This window comes from Dendropsophus ebraccatus, chromosome 4 (genome assembly GCF_027789765.1).
Source record: "Dendropsophus ebraccatus isolate aDenEbr1 chromosome 4, aDenEbr1.pat, whole genome shotgun sequence".
Lineage (NCBI taxonomy): Eukaryota > Metazoa > Chordata > Amphibia > Anura > Hylidae > Dendropsophus > Dendropsophus ebraccatus.
This window is the reverse complement of record NC_091457.1, coordinates 4,410,786-4,425,573: the sequence shown is the minus strand read 5'-3', so window position 1 is coordinate 4,425,573 and position 14,788 is coordinate 4,410,786. Positions and strand designations below refer to the sequence as shown.

The following is a 14,788-nucleotide window of genomic DNA, read 5'->3' as shown; positions in this document are numbered from 1 at the left end:
CACTGTCAGGTTCAGAGTTGCGGACGTCAGCAGAGATGTTTAGTCTCTTCTCTATCTCCTGATCTCTGCAGCTTCCGGGGTTTCCTCTGTTCTCATTCCAATCACCATCTACAAAGAGAACCTGGTGTACCACAGGTGTATCTAATCCTACCCTGTTTGATACCATCGACAAAGAGAACACAATGTCACAGAAAGAGTAACATACCCTCCAAGTACCACAGGTGTATCTAATCCTACCCTGTGTGATACTGTCTACAAAAAGAACACGATGCAGTAGAAAGAGTAGTTGTGTTGGGGGGTAAGATGTGGTTGTAGGGGGGGCAGTAGTTGTGTTGGGGGGTAAGATGTGGTTGTAGTGGGGGCAGTAGTTGTGTCGGGGGGTAAGATGTGGCTGTAGTGGGGGCAGTAGTTGTGTTGGGGGGTAAGATGTGGTTGTAGTGGGGGCAGTAGTTGTGTCGGGGGGTAAGATGTGGTTGTAGTGGGGGCAGTAGTTGTGTTGGGGGGGTAAGATGTGGTTGTAGTGGGGGCAGTAGTTGTGTTGGGGGGTAAGATGTGGTTGTAGTGGGGGGGGGCAGTAGGTGTTGGGGGGTAAGATGTGGTTGTAGTGGGGGGCAGTAGGTGTTGGGGGGTAAGATGTGGTTGTAGTGGGGGCAGTAGGTGTTGGGGGTTAAGATGTGGTTGTAGTGGGGGCAGTAGGTGTTGGGGGGTAAGATGTGGTTGTAGTGGGGGCAGTAGTTGTGTTGGGGGTAAGATGTGGTTGTAGTGGGGGCAGTAGTTGTGTTGGGGGGGTAAGATGTGGTTGTAGTGGGGGGCAGTAGTTGTGTCGGGGGGTAAGATGTGGTTGTAGTGGGGGCAGTAGTTGTGTTGGGGGGTAAGATGTGGTTGTAGTGGGGGGCAGTAGTTGTGTTGGGGGGGTAAGATGTGGTTGTAGTGGAGGGCAGTAGGTGTTGGGGGGTAAGATGTGGTTGTAGTGGGGGCAGTAGGTGTTGGGGGGTAAGATGTGGTTGTAGTGGGGGCAGTAGGTGTTGGGGGGGTAAGATGTGGTTGTAGTGGAGGGCAGTAGGTGTTGGGGGGTAAGATGTGGTTGTAGTGGGGGCAGTAGGTGTTGGGGGTAAGATGTGGTTGTAGTGGGGGGGGCAGTAGGTGTTGGGGGGTAAGATGTGGTTGTAGTGGGGGGCAGTAGGTGTTGGAGGGTAAGATGATGTGGTTGTAGTGGAGGGCAGTAGGTGTTGGGGGGTAAGATGTGGTTGTAGTGGGGGCAGTAGGTGTTGGGGGGTAAGATGTGGTTGTAGTGGGGGCAGTAGTTGTGTTGGGGGGTAAGATGTGGTTGTAGTAGGGGGCAGTAGTTGTGTTGGGGGGGTAAGATGTGGTTGTAGTGGGGGGCAGTAGGTGTTGGGGGGGTAAGATGTGGTTGTAGTGGGGGCAGTAGGTGTTGGGGGGTAAGATGTGGTTGTAGTGGGGGCAGTAGTTGTGTCGGGGGGTAAGATGTGGTTGTAGTGGGGGCAGTAGGTGTTGGGGGTAAGATGTGGTTGTAGTGGGGGCAGTAGGTGTTGGGGGTAAGATGGGGTTGTAGTGGGGGCAGTAGGTGTTGGGGGTAAGATGTGGTTGTAGTGGGGGCAGTAGGTGTTGGGGGGTAAGATGTGGTTGTAGTGGGGGCAGTAGTTGTGTTGGGGGGTAAGATGTGGTTGTTGTGGGGGGCAGTAGCTGTGTCGGGGGGTAAGATGTGGTTGTAGTGGGGGGCAGTAGGTGTTGGGGGGTAAGATGTGGTTGTAGTGGGGGGCAATAGTTGTGTTGGGGGGTTAAGATGTGGTTGTAGTGGAGGGCAGTAGGTGTTGGGGGGTAAGATGTGGTTGTAGTGGGGGCAGTAGGTGTTGGGGGTAAGATGTGGTTGTAGTGGGGGGGCAGTAGGTGTTGGGGGGTAAGATGATGTGGTTGTAGTGGAGGGCAGTAGGTGTTGGGGGGTAAGATGTGGTTGTAGTGGGGGCAGTAGGTGTTGGGGGGTAAGATGTGGTTGTAGTGGGGGCAGTAGTTGTGTTGGGGGGTAAGATGTGGTTTTAGTAGGGGCAGTAGTTGTGTCGGGGGGTAAGATGTGGTTGTAGTGGGGGCAGTAGTTGTGTTGGGGGGTAAGATGTGGTTGTAGTGGGGGGCAGTAGTTGTGTTGGGGGGGTAAGATGTGGTTGTAGTGGAGGGCAATAGGTGTTGGGGGGTAAGATGTGGTTGTAGTGGGGGCAGTAGGTGTTGGGGGGTAAGATGTGGTTGTAGTGGGGGCAGTAGGTGTTGGGGGGTAAGATGTGGTTGTAGTGGGGGCAGTAGGTGTTGGGAGGTAAGATGTGGTTGTAGTGGGGGCAGTAGTTGTGTTGGGGGGTAAGATGTGGTTGTAGTAGGGGGCAGTAGTTGTGTTGGGGGGGGTAAGATGTGGTTGTAGTGGGGGGCAGTAGGTGTTGGGGGGTAAGATGTGGTTGTAGTGGGGGCAGTAGGTGTTGGGGGGTAAGATGTGGTTGTAGTGGGAGCAGTAGGTGTTGGGGGGATAAGATGTGGTTGTAGTGGGGGGCAGTAGTTGTGTCAGGGGGTAAGATGTGGTTGTAGTGGGGGCAGTAGGTGTTGGGGGTAAGATGTGGTTGTAGTGGGGGAGCAGTAGTTGTGTCGGGGGGTAAGATGTGGTTGTAGTGGGGGGCAGTAGGTGTTGGGGGTAAGATGATGTGGTTGTAGTGGGGGCAGTAGGTGTTGGGGGGTAAGATGTGGTTGTAGTGGGGGCAGTAGGTGTTGGGGGTAAGATGTGGTTGTAGTGGGGGCAGTAGTTGTGTCGGGGGGTAAGATGTGGTTGTAGTGGGGGCAGTAGGTGATGGGGGGTAAGATGTGGTTGTAGTGGGGGCAGTAGGTGTTGGGGGGTAAGATGTGGTTGTAGTGGGGGCAGTAGGTGTTGGGGGGGTAAGATGTGGTTGTAGTGGGGGGCAGTAGGTGTTGGGGGTAAGAGGTGGTTGTAGTGGGGGGCAGTAGGTGTTGGGGGTAAGTTGTGCTTGTAGTGGGGGGGGGGAGTAGTTGTGTCGGGGGGTAAGATGTGGTTTTAGTGGGGGCAGTAGGTGTTGGGGGTAAGATGGGGTTGTAGTGGGGGCAGTAGGTGTTGGGGGATAAGATGTGGTTGTAGTGGGGGCAGTAGGTGTTGGGGGGGGTAAGATGTGGTTGTAGTGGGGGGGGCAGTAGTTGTGTCAGGGGGTAAGATGTGGTTGTAGTGGGGGCAGTAGGTGTTGGGGGGGTAACATGTGGTTGTAGTGGGGGGGCAGTAGTTGGGTCGGGGGGTAAGATGTGGTTGTAGTGGGGGGCAGTAGGTGTTTGGGGGGTAAGATGTGGTTGTAGTGGGGGGGCAGTAGGTGTTGGGGGGTAAGATGTGGTTGTAGTGGGGGCAGTAGGTGTTGGGGGGGTAAGATGTGGTTGTAGTGGGGGCAGTAGGTGTTGGGGGTAAGATGTGGTTTGTAGTGGGGGGCAGTAGGTGTTGGGGGGTAAGATGTGGTTGTAGTGGGGGCAGTAGGTGTTGGGGGGTAAGATGTGGTTGTAGTGGGGGCAGTAGGTGTTGGGGGGTAAGTTGTGGTTGTAGTGGGGGCAGTAGGTGTTGGGGGTAAGATGTGGTTGTAGTGGGGGCAGTAGGTGTTGGGGGGGTAAGATGTGGTTGTAGTGGGGGCAGTAGGTGTTGGGGGGTAAGATGTGGTTGTAGTGGGGGCAGTAGTTGTGTGGGGGGTAAGATGTGGTTGTAATGGGGGCAGTAGGTGTTGGGGGGTAAGATGTGGTTGTAGTGGGGGGCAGTAGGTGTTGGGGTTAAGATGATGTGGTTGTAGTGGGGGCAGTAGGTGTTGGGGGGTAAGATGTGGTTGTAGTGGGGGCAGTAGGTGTTGGGGGTAAGATGTGGTTGTAGTGGGGGCAGTAGGTGTTGGGGGGTAAGATGTGGTTGTAGTGGGAGCAGTAGGTGTTGGGGGGATAAGATGTGGTTGTAGTGGGGGCAGTAGGTGTTGGGGGTAAGATGTGGTTGTAGTGGGAGCAGTAGGTGTTGGGGGGATAAGATGTGGTTGTAGTGGGGGGGCAGTAGTTGTGTCAGGGGGTAAGATGTGGTTGTAGTGGGGGCAGTAGGTGTTGGGGGGTAACATGTGGTTGTAGTGGGGGAGCAGTAGTTGTGTTGGGGGGTAAGATGTGGTTGTAGTGGGGGCAGTAGGTGTTGGGGGTAAGATGTGGTTGTAGTGGGGGCAGTAGGTGTTGGGGGGTAAGATGTGGTTGTAGTGGGGGGCAGTAGGTGTTGGGGGGGTAAGATGTGGTTGCAGTGGGGGCAGTAGGTTTTGGGGGGTACGATGTGGTTGTAGTGGGGGCAGTAGGTGTTGGGGGGTAAGATGTGGTTGTAGTGGGGGGCAGTAGGTGTAGGGGGGTAAGAGGTGGTTGTAGTGGGGGCAGTAGGTGTTGGGGGTAAGATGTGGTTGTAGTGGGGGGCAGTAGGTGTAGGGGGGTAAGAGGTGGTTGTAGTGGGGGCAGTAGTTGTGTTGGGGGGTAAGATGTGGTTGTAGTGGGAGCAGTAGGTGTTGGGGGGATAAGATGTGGTTTTAGTGGGGGGGCAGTAGTTGTGTCAGGGGGTAAGATGTGGTTGTAGTGGGGGCAGTAGGTGTTGGGGGGTAACATGTGGTTGTAGTGGGGGAGCAGTAGTTGTGTCGGGGGGTAAGATGTGGTTGTAGTGGGGGGCAGTAGGTGTTGGGGGTAAGATGATGTGGTTGTAGTGGGGGCAGTAGGTGTTGGGGGGTAAGATGTGGTTGTAGTGGGGGCAGTAGGTGTTGGGGGTAAGATGTGGTTGTAGTGGGGGCAGTAGTTGTGTCGGGGGGTAAGATGTGGTTGTAGTGGGGGCAGTAGGTGATGGGTGGTAAGATGTGGTTGTAGTGGGGGCAGTAGGTGTTGGGGGGTAAGATGTGGTTGTAGTGGGGGCAGTAGGTGTTGGGGGGGTAAGATGTGGTTGTAGTGGGGGGCAGTAGGTGTAGGGGGGTAAGAGGTGGTTGTAGTGGGGGGCAGTAGGTGTTGGGGGTAAGTTGTGCTTGTAGTGGGGGGGGGCAGTAGTTGTGTCGGGGGGTAAGATGTGGTTTTAGTGGGGGCAGTAGGTGTTGGGGGTAAGATGGGGTTGTAGTGGGGGCAGTAGGTGTTGGGGGATAAGATGTGGTTGTAGTGGGGGCAGTAGGTGTTGGGGGGGTAAGATGTGGTTGTAGTGGGGGGGGCAGTAGTTGTGTCAGGGGGTAAGATGTGGTTGTAGTGGGGGCAGTAGGTGTTGGGGGGGTAACATGTGGTTGTAGTGGGGGGGCAGTAGTTGGGTCGGGGGGTAAGATGTGGTTGTAGTGGGGGGCAGTAGGTGTTGGGGGGTAAGATGTGGTTGTAGTGGGGGGGCAGTAGGTGTTGGGGGGTAAGATGTGGTTGTAGTGGGGGCAGTAGGTGTTGGGGGGGTAAGATGTGGTTGTAGTGGGGGCAGTAGGTGTTGGGGGTAAGATGTGGTTTGTAGTGGGGGGCAGTAGGTGTTGGGGGGTAAGATGTGGTTGTAGTGGGGGCAGTAGGTGTTGGGGGGTAAGATGTGGTTGTAGTGGGGGCAGTAGGTGTTGGGGGGTAAGTTGTGGTTGTAGTGGGGGCAGTAGGTGTTGGGGGTAAGATGTGGTTGTAGTGGGGGGCAGTAGGTGTTGGGGGGGTAAGATGTGGTTGTAGTGGGGGCAGTAGGTGTTGGGGGGTAAGATGTGGTTGTAGTGGGGGCAGTAGTTGTGTGGGGGGTAAGATGTGGTTGTAATGGGGGCAGTAGGTGTTGGGGGGGTAAGATGTGGTTGTAGTGGGGGCAGTAGATGTTGGGGGGTAAGATGTGGTTGTAGTGGGGGGCAGTAGTTGTGTCGGGGGGTAAGATGTGGTTGTAGTGGGGGCAGTATGTGTTGGGGGGGGTAAGATGTGGTTGTAGTGGGGGGCAGTAGTTGTGTCGAGGGGTAAGATGTGGTTGTAGTGGGGGCAGTAGGTGATGGGGGGTAAGATGTGGTTGTAGTGGGGGCAGTAGGTGTTGGGGAGTAAGATGTGGTTGTAGTGGGGGCAGTAGGTGTTGGGGGGTAAGATGATGTGGTTGTAGTGGGGGGCAGTAGGTGTTGGGGGTAAGATGTGGTTGTAGTGGGGGCAGTAGGTGTTGGGGGTAAGATGTGGTTGTAGTGGAGGGCAGTAGGTGTTGGGGGGTAAGATGTGGTTGTAGTGGAGGCAGTAGGTGTTGGGTGGTAAGATGTGGTTGTAGTGGGGGCAGTAGGTGTTGGGGGGTAAGATGTGGTTGTAGTGGGAGGAAGTAGGAGTAGGGGGGTAAGAGGTGGTTGTAGTGGGGGGCAGTAGGTGTTGGGGGGTAAGATGTGGTTGTAGTGGGGGGGCAGTAGTTGTGTCGGGGGTTAAGATGTGGTTGTAGTGGGGGCCGTAGGTGTTGGGGGGTAAGATGATGTGGTTGTAGTGGGGGGCAGTAGGTTTTGGGGGGTAAGATGTGGTTGGAGTGGGGGGCAGTAGGTGTTGGGGGTAAGATGATGTGGTTGTAGTGGGGGCAGTAGGTGTTGGGGGGTAAGATGTGGCTGTAGTGGGGGCAGTAGTTGTTTCGGGGGTAAGATGTGGTTGCAGTGGGGGGCAGTAGGTGTTGGGGGGTAAGATGTGGTTGTAGTCGGGGGCAGTAGGTGTTGGGGGGTAAGATCATGTGGTTGTAGTGGGGGGCAGTAGGTGTTGGGGGGTAAGATGTGGTTGTAGTGGGGGCAGTAGTTGTGTCGGGGGGTAAGATGTGGTTGTAGTGGGGGGGCAGTAGTTGTGTCGGGGAGTAAGATGTGGTTGTAGTGGGGGCAGTAGTTGTGTCGGGGGGTAAGATGTGGCTGTAGTGGGGGCAGTAGTTGTGTCGGGGGGTAAGATGTGGTTGTAGTGGGGGGGCAGTAGTTGTGTCGGGGGGGGGTAAGATGTGGCTGTAGTGGGGGCAGTAGTTGTGTCGGGGGGGTAAGATGTGGTTGTAGTGGGTGGGGGCAGTAGGTGTTGCGGGGGTAAGATGTGGTTGTAGTGGGGGCAGTAGGTGTTGGGGAGTAAGATGTGGTTGTAGTGGGGGGCAGTAGTTGTGTCGGGGGGTAAGATGGGGTTGTAGTGGGGGGCAGTAGGTGTGTCAAGGGGTAAGATGTGGTTTAGAGCAGGGGGGGGGGCAGTGGCAAGCATCGTGGCATCATTGAGCTCTATTACCCAGGTGCCTCGGCTCGAAAACTGTTACAGCCTCAGACTAGAGGGCGGCACAGGGAGGAAATCGACAGGAACTGGGGGCAATTAGTTCCAGAGCCCTCAGGGGTCAGAGGTCGTCCGCTGGATGATTACAGGGACACATTAAGTGTAATTTAGAAGCTGAGACTGAGACAAATGGCCTGTGCTGGATGAGTGGAGGGGATGGGGCCCCAGAGAGCAGGTGCCGGGGCCATTTCTACTGTATAACTATCCCTCAGGGCATTGATCTGGGGCCGGTGCTGAGGTCAGGGCAGTGTACAGGGGCCGGTGCTGAGGTCAGGGCAGTGTACGGGTCAGGGCAGTGTACTGGGGCCGGTGCTGAGGTCAGGGCAGTGTACAGGGGCCGGTGCTGAGGTTAGGGCAATGTACAGGGCCAGTGCTGAGGTCAGGGCAGTGTACGGGGGCCGGTGCTGAGGTCAGGGCAGTGTACAGGGGCCGGTGCTGAGGTCAGGGCAGTGTACTGGGTCGGTGCTGAGGTCAGGGCAGTGTACTGGGCCGGTGCTGAGGTCAGGGCAGTGTACAGGGGCCGGTGCTGAGGTCAGGGCAGTGTACAGGGGCCGGTGCTGAGGTTAGGGCAATGTACAGGGCCGGTGCTGAGGTCAGGGCAGTGTACGGGGGCCGGAGCTGAGGTTAGAGTAGTGCACTGGGGCCGGTGCTGAGGTCAGGGCAGTGTACTGGGCCGGTGCTGAGGTCAGGGCAGTGTACTGGGGCCGGTGCTGAGGTCAGGGCAGTGTACTGGGCCGGTGCTGAGGTCAGGGCAGTGTACTGGGCCGGTGCTGAGGTCAGGGCAGTGTACTGGGGCCGGTGCTGAGGTCAGGGCAGTGTACTGGGCCGGTGCTGAGGTCAGGGCAGTGTACTGGGCCGGTGCTGAGGTCAGGGCAGTGTACTGGGCCGGTGCTGAGGTCAGGGCAGTGTACTGGGGCCGGTGCTGAGGTCAGGGCAGTGTACTGGGCCGGTGCTGAGGTCAGGGAAGTGGACGGGGGCCAGAGCTGAGGTTAGAGTAGTGCACTGGGCCGGTGCTGAGGTCAGGGCAGTTTACGGGGCCGGTGCTGAGGTCAGGGCAGTGTACTGGGCCGGTGCTGAGGTCAGGGCAGTGTACAGGGGCCGGTGCTGAGGTCAGGGCAGTGTACTGGGCCGGTGCTGAGGTCAGGGCAGTGTACAGGGGCCGGTGCTGAGGTCAGGGCAGTGTACAGAGGTCGGTGCTGAGGTCAGGGCAGTGTACAGGGGCCGGTGCTGAGGTCAGGGCAGTGTACAGGGGCCGGTGCTGAGGTCAGGGCAGTGTACTGGGCCGGTGCTGAGGTCAGGGCAGTGTACGGGGTCGGTGCTGAGGTCAGGGCAGTGTACAGGGGCCGGTGCTGAGGTCAGGGCAGTGTACAGGGGCCGGTGCTGAGGTCAGGGCAGTGTACTGGGCCGGTGCTGAGGTCAGGGCAGTGTACGGGGTCGGTGCTGAGGTCAGGGCAGTGTACAGGGGCCGGTGCTGAGGTCAGGGCAGTGTACAGGGGCCGGTGCTGAGGTCAGGGCAGTGTACAGGGGCCGGTGCTGAGGTCAGGGCAGTGTACGGGGACCGGAGCTGAGGTTAGAGCAGTGTTCGGGGGCCGGTGCTGAGGTCAGGGCAGTGTACGGGGGCCGGTGCTGAGGTCAGGGCAGTGTACAGGGGCCGGTGCTGAGGTCAGGGCAGTGTTCGGGGGCCGGTGCTGAGGTCAGGGCAGTGTACGGGGACCGGAGCTGAGGTTAGAGCAGTGCACTGGGGCCGGTGCAGTGTACTGGGGTGGCCTCCTCTGTCCTATGTGATATAATGGTCTGGTGTCCCCTTATCCGTAGTGATCCGTAGCCACAGCCACTGCCAGAGACCCCGACCTGGAATGACTCAACTTTTGACCCTGTGATTATAAAGCAGAACAATCCCTCTAAGGAGACCCAGATCCTGACGGCAGCAGTGGTGGTGGCGTATTCCAGCAGCGCCTGTGCTTTATAGGCTGTTACCGTGCCGGCTTCGGTTTCATGGGCGGCTGGTTGTTTTCTTTAGCCGGCGCTGACTATTCTACAGACACCTGAATTCTCCTCATACGACTTCCCGCCGTTTTCCCATGGATTCCTTCCCAGCTTTCCCAGGCCAATATAAACGTCTGGCGTTTCCAGGATCTTACTCTGCGGTCCTCCTGGTAATACGGGCGGGGGTCACATCAGGAGGGCGGCCATATTGTATCCAGCCCCGCTCCTCAGGATTTATAGGCCAGAGATTATGCTGCTCAGGGATTGCCTTTCACCTTGCATCAGACGTCCACCACGATGACAGATCCGCCTCTGACGCTGATCTCGCCGCTGATCCGGTTACGTTTATCCTGGCAGATAAATTGGAGCGAAGATTTCAGATTTGTCTACAATTTCAGAAAAATTTAGAAAACATCTGTTTGTGAGGTGTAGATGGAAGCGGCAGGCGGCCATTGTGTCAGCGGATAACGTGCGGACTACCTCTGTGCAGCCATCTGTTCTCATATATAATGATACAAGTGATAGAAGACATAATAACCCCCGGCTATAGGGGGCGCTGCTCACTGAAATCTACATCACCCTCCCTTCTGTCTTTCAGCACACATAATAATAGTCCACATTAAGCTCCGCCCCTGGTAGGGTGTCCAGCACACATGGTAATAGTCCACATTAAGCTCTGCCCCCTGTAGGGTATCAAGCACACACGGTAATAGTCCACATTAAGCTCTGCCCCCTGTAGGGTGTCCAGCACACATTGTAATAATCCACATTAAGCTCCGCCCCTGGTAGGGTGTCCAGCACACATGGTAATAGTCCACATTAAGCTCCGCCCCTGGTAGGGTGTCCAGCACACATGGTAATAGTCCACATTAAGCTCCGCCCCTGGTAGGGTGTCCAGCACACATGGTAATGATTCACATTAAGCTCCGCCCCTGGTAGGGTGTCCAGCACACATGGTAATAGTCCACATTAAGCTCTGCCCCCTGTAGGGTGTCCAGCACACATGGTAATAGTCCACATTAAGCTCCGCCCCTGGTAGGGTGTCCAGCACACATGGTAATAATCCACATTAAGCTCCGCCCCTGGTAGGGTGTCCAGCACACATGGTAATAGTCCACATTAAGCTCCGCCCCTGGTAGGGTGTCCAGCACACATGGTAATAGTCCACATTAAGCTCCGCCCCTGGTAGGGTGTCCAGCACACATGGTAATAGTCTACATTAAGCTCCGCCCCCATGGTTCGGCGTTTCCCGCGGCGACCTCTCATCCTCGCTTGTGTCTTTCAGAAGGCCTGAGCTGCATGAACAAGGACCACGGCTGCGGCCACATCTGCCGGGAGACCCCGAGAGGCGGCGTGGCGTGTGACTGCAGACCCGGATTTGAGCTGGCGAAGAACCAACGAGATTGTACCTGTGAGTTTTACCATATGACAATAGGGGGAGCCAGGGCCTATTTATAGGGGTATTTTATAAGGTTTAATGGGGTCCAATAACAGCGCCACCCCTGTCCACTGGTTGTGTCTAGTATTACAGTAAGTAAAGCTGAGCTGTAATACCAGACACAACCTGCTGACAGCTGATCCTTCCTGATCCCTCCATACACGTAAATGTTCTGAATAGATAGAAGAGGGGTAAGTTTATGCCAGGCCCCTCTGGCAGCGGCTTATCTCATCACGAAAAACAGCTGTGGAGGATCTGTTCCCATAGGATGGCTGTGGAGGATCTGATCCAATAGAACAGCTGTGAAGGATCTGATCTCATAGGACAGCTGTGGAGGATCTGATCTGATCTCATAGGACAGCTGTGGGGGATCTGATCTAATCTCATAGGACAGCTGTAAAGGATCTAATCTGATCCCATAGGACAGCTGTGGGGGATTTGATCTAATCTCATAGGACAGCTGTGGAGGATCTGATCTCATAGGACAGCTGTGGGGGGATTTGATCTAATCGCATAGGACAGCTGTAAAGGATCTGATCTGATCCCATAGGACAGCTGTGGGGGATCTGATCTCATAGGACAGCTGTGGGGGATCTGATCTGATCCCATAGGACAGCTGTGGGGGATCTGATCCCATAGGACAGCTGTGGAGGATCTGATCTGATCTTAGGACAGCTGTGGGGGATCTGATCTAATCTCATAGGACAGCTGTAAAGGATCTAATCTGATCCCATAGGACAGCTGTGGAGGATCTGATCTTATCTAATAGGACAGCTGTGGGGGATCTGATCCCATAGGATGGCTGTGGAGAATCTGATCTGATCATATAGGACAGCTGTAAAGGATCTGATCTAATCTCATAGGACAGCTGTGGGGATCTGATCCAATAGGACAGCTGTGGAAGATCTGTTCTGATCCCATAGGACATAGGCTGTAAAAGATCTGATCCCATAGGACAGCTGTGGAGGATCTGATCTGATCTCATAGGACAGCTGTGGGGGATCTGATCTGATATCATAGAACAGCTGTGGGGATCTGATCCAATAGGACAGCTGTAAAGGATCTAATCTGATCCCATAAGACAGCTGTGGGGGATGTGATCTGATCTCATAGGACAGCTGTGGGGGGATCTGATCTAATCTCATAGGACAGCTGTAAAGGATCTGATCTGATCCAATAGGACAGCTGTGGGGGATCTGATCTCATAGAAAAGCTGTGGGGGATCTGATACCATAGGACAGCTGTGGAGGATCTGATCTGATCCCATAGGATGGCTGTGGAGAATCTGATTTGATCATATAGGACAGCTGTAAAGGATCTGATCTAATCTCATAGGACAGCTGTGGAGGATCTGATCTAATCTCATAGGACAGCTGTGGGGATCTGATCCAATAGGACAGCTGTGGAAGATCTGATCTGATCCCATAGGACATAGGCTGTAAAAGATCTGATCCTATAGGACAGCTGTGGAGGATCTGATCCCATAAGACAGCTATGGCAGATCTGATCCCATAGGACATAGGCTATAAAGATCTGATCCTATAGAACAGCTTTGGAGGATCTGATCCCATAGGACAGCTGTGGAGGATCTGATCTAATCTTATAGGACAGCTGTAAAGGATCTGATCCCATAGGACAGCTGTGGAGGATCTGATCCCATAGGACAGCTGTGGAGGATCTGATCCCATAGGACAGCTGTGGGGGATCTGATCTGATCCCATAGGACAGCTGTGGGGGATCTGATCTGATCCCATAGGACAGCTGTGGGGGATCTGATCTGATCCCATAGGACAGCTGTGGGGGATCTGATCTGATCCCATAGGACAGCTGTGGCAGATCTGATCTGATCCCATAGGACAGCTGTGGAGGATCTGATCCCATAGGACAGCTGTGGAGGATCTGATCCCATAGGACAGCTGTGGAGGATCTGATCTGATCCCATAGGACAGCTATGGCAGATCTGATCCCATAGGACAGCTGTGGCAGATCTGATCTGATCCCATAGGACAGCTGTGGCAGATTTGATCTGATCCCATAGGACAGCTGTGGAGGATCTGATCTGATCCCATAGGACAGCTGTGGGGGATCTGATCCCATAGGACAGCTGTGGGGGATCTGATCTGATCCCATAGGACAGCTGTGGGGGATCTGATCTGATCCCATAGGACAGCTGTGGGGGATCTGATCTGATCCCATAGGACAGCTGTGGGGGATCTGATCTGATCCCATAGGACAGCTGTGGGGGATCTGATCTGATCCCATAGGACAGCTGTGGCAGATCTGATCTGATCCCATAGGACAGCTGTGGCAGATCTAATCCCTCCCTGATCCTATCTGACCTGATTCTGGCTTCTGGTCTCATAGATGATCCTACCTTCTGGATTATCAGATTCCAGATTAGGGAGCGGCCCCTGTATAAGACTCCTGTCTCTCTGTCTCTGGATTCCGCCTCATACATTTCTATTCCAATAAACAGAAGGGAATTTCTGCTCCAAGAAAAGATCAAAACAACAGTAAAGTGTGAGGCGGCGCGCCTGTCGCCGGCAGCTTCGCTCCATCACATACACGTCTGCTGCTGCCGCCGTCCCCCAGCCCAGTATGTGAGACGGAGAGGGTGGGTGAGGGGCACAGGGAGGGGGCTCACCAGATACCACTGTATCCACAATCTGGATGGATAGGCTCTGTATTTATATTACACTAGAGAATCCCTTTAAATGCCCCCCCCCAATAAACGTCCTGCAGTCTGGTGATCGTCCTGGTAATGGGGGAGGGTGAGGTAGATGCCGTATCTGATTGTGATTCCTGTCTGTCTTGTCCCCGCAGTGACCTGTCATCACGGCAATGGGGGATGTCAGCATACATGTAATGATACGGACAGCGGGCCGGTGTGCGCCTGCCACCCCAAGTACTCACTGCAGACTGACGGCAAGACCTGCACTGGTAAGTACTACTAAGGACCGCGTTACACGGAGCCATGATCGGCCTCACACGGCCAGTTACAGAGCGGTCACGTGTAATAGCACACGATGAAAGGCAGCGATCAGCTGAGGATGCCGCTGGTGTCCACTGATCTTCTGCTCAATGTGTGGAACCTGACTGACAGTCTGCACCGCGTCGCCCAACAATGCAGGAGCAGCGGCAGCAGATCGTGGGTGACGTCAGTGGGCTGACGAAACAATTTCAGGATAGATCGGGGGAGGGGGGGCTCCAGCTGTGCAGGGAACAAGGGGGAAGTGAGCCCTGAGCTGACCGGTCCATACTCACTTCCCCATCACATCGGGCTCTGAGGAGTTTCATCTCTAATGTACTCTGTACTAATCCTGCTTTACATCCTGTATTATACTCCAGAGCTGCGCTCACTGTTCTGCTGGTGAGGTCACTGTGTACATATATTACTGATCCTGAGTTACATCCTGTATTATACTCCAGAGCTGCGCTCATAGTTCTGATGGTTGTTGTTTGATGCAGGAACTTTCTAGTTCTTTCTAGATTGATCCAACCATTAGTTTCTTTTCTTCACCAGAGAAAGAGGAAACTGACAGCAATTCTACATCTATGGCGGAGATGGATAAGAGGGTGAAGCGCAGGCTGGTCATGGGTAAGATGGCGTACCTCTTTCCGGGGGCTTCTCTCTACCAGATTCTTAAAGGGGCACTTTGGAGAAATGTATTTTTTTTCTAATCAAATGGTACCAGAAAGTTATACAGATTTCTAAATTACTACTTTTACTTCTAGTACTTATCAGCTGCTGTGTGTCCTGCAGGACGTAATGTATTCTCTCCAGTCTTCCAGTACTTATCAGCTGCTGTATGTCCTACAGGAAGTGGTATATTCTCTCCAGTCTGACACAGTGCTCTCTGTGCAGGACATACAGCAGCTGATAAGTCCTGGAAGACTGGAGCTTTATAAATAGAAGTAAATTACAGATCTGTATAACCATTTTTTCCTTTGAAGTGCCCCTTTAACTCCCTGTGCCTGCTCCGGTTCTGCTCGGCTCCTGACTTCTGCCCTTATATAACTCGGGATGATGTCATGTCGGCTGCAGTGATGTCACATTACCGCTGTACTGGGATGATACTGGGATTGCCCGGC

General features: G+C 54.6%; 1 protein-coding gene across 6 annotated transcripts in view; it reads left to right on the top strand.

Annotated features, from left to right (window-relative positions):
* Positions 1-14,788, top strand: part of SCUBE2 (signal peptide, CUB domain and EGF like domain containing 2) — an 83,398-nt gene that overhangs the window by 16,465 nt on the left and 52,145 nt on the right. For 5 of the 6 annotated variants that reach the window (XM_069965020.1, XM_069965022.1, XM_069965021.1 and 2 more), the window contains exons 5-7: positions 10,544-10,669; positions 13,520-13,636; positions 14,220-14,294. In XM_069965020.1, the coding sequence (XP_069821121.1) occupies positions 10,544-10,669; positions 13,520-13,636; positions 14,220-14,294 (318 nt within the window). The remainder of the gene's footprint in view (positions 1-10,543; positions 10,670-13,519; positions 13,637-14,219; positions 14,295-14,788) is intronic. The other variant, XM_069965019.1, reaches the window with a different exon arrangement.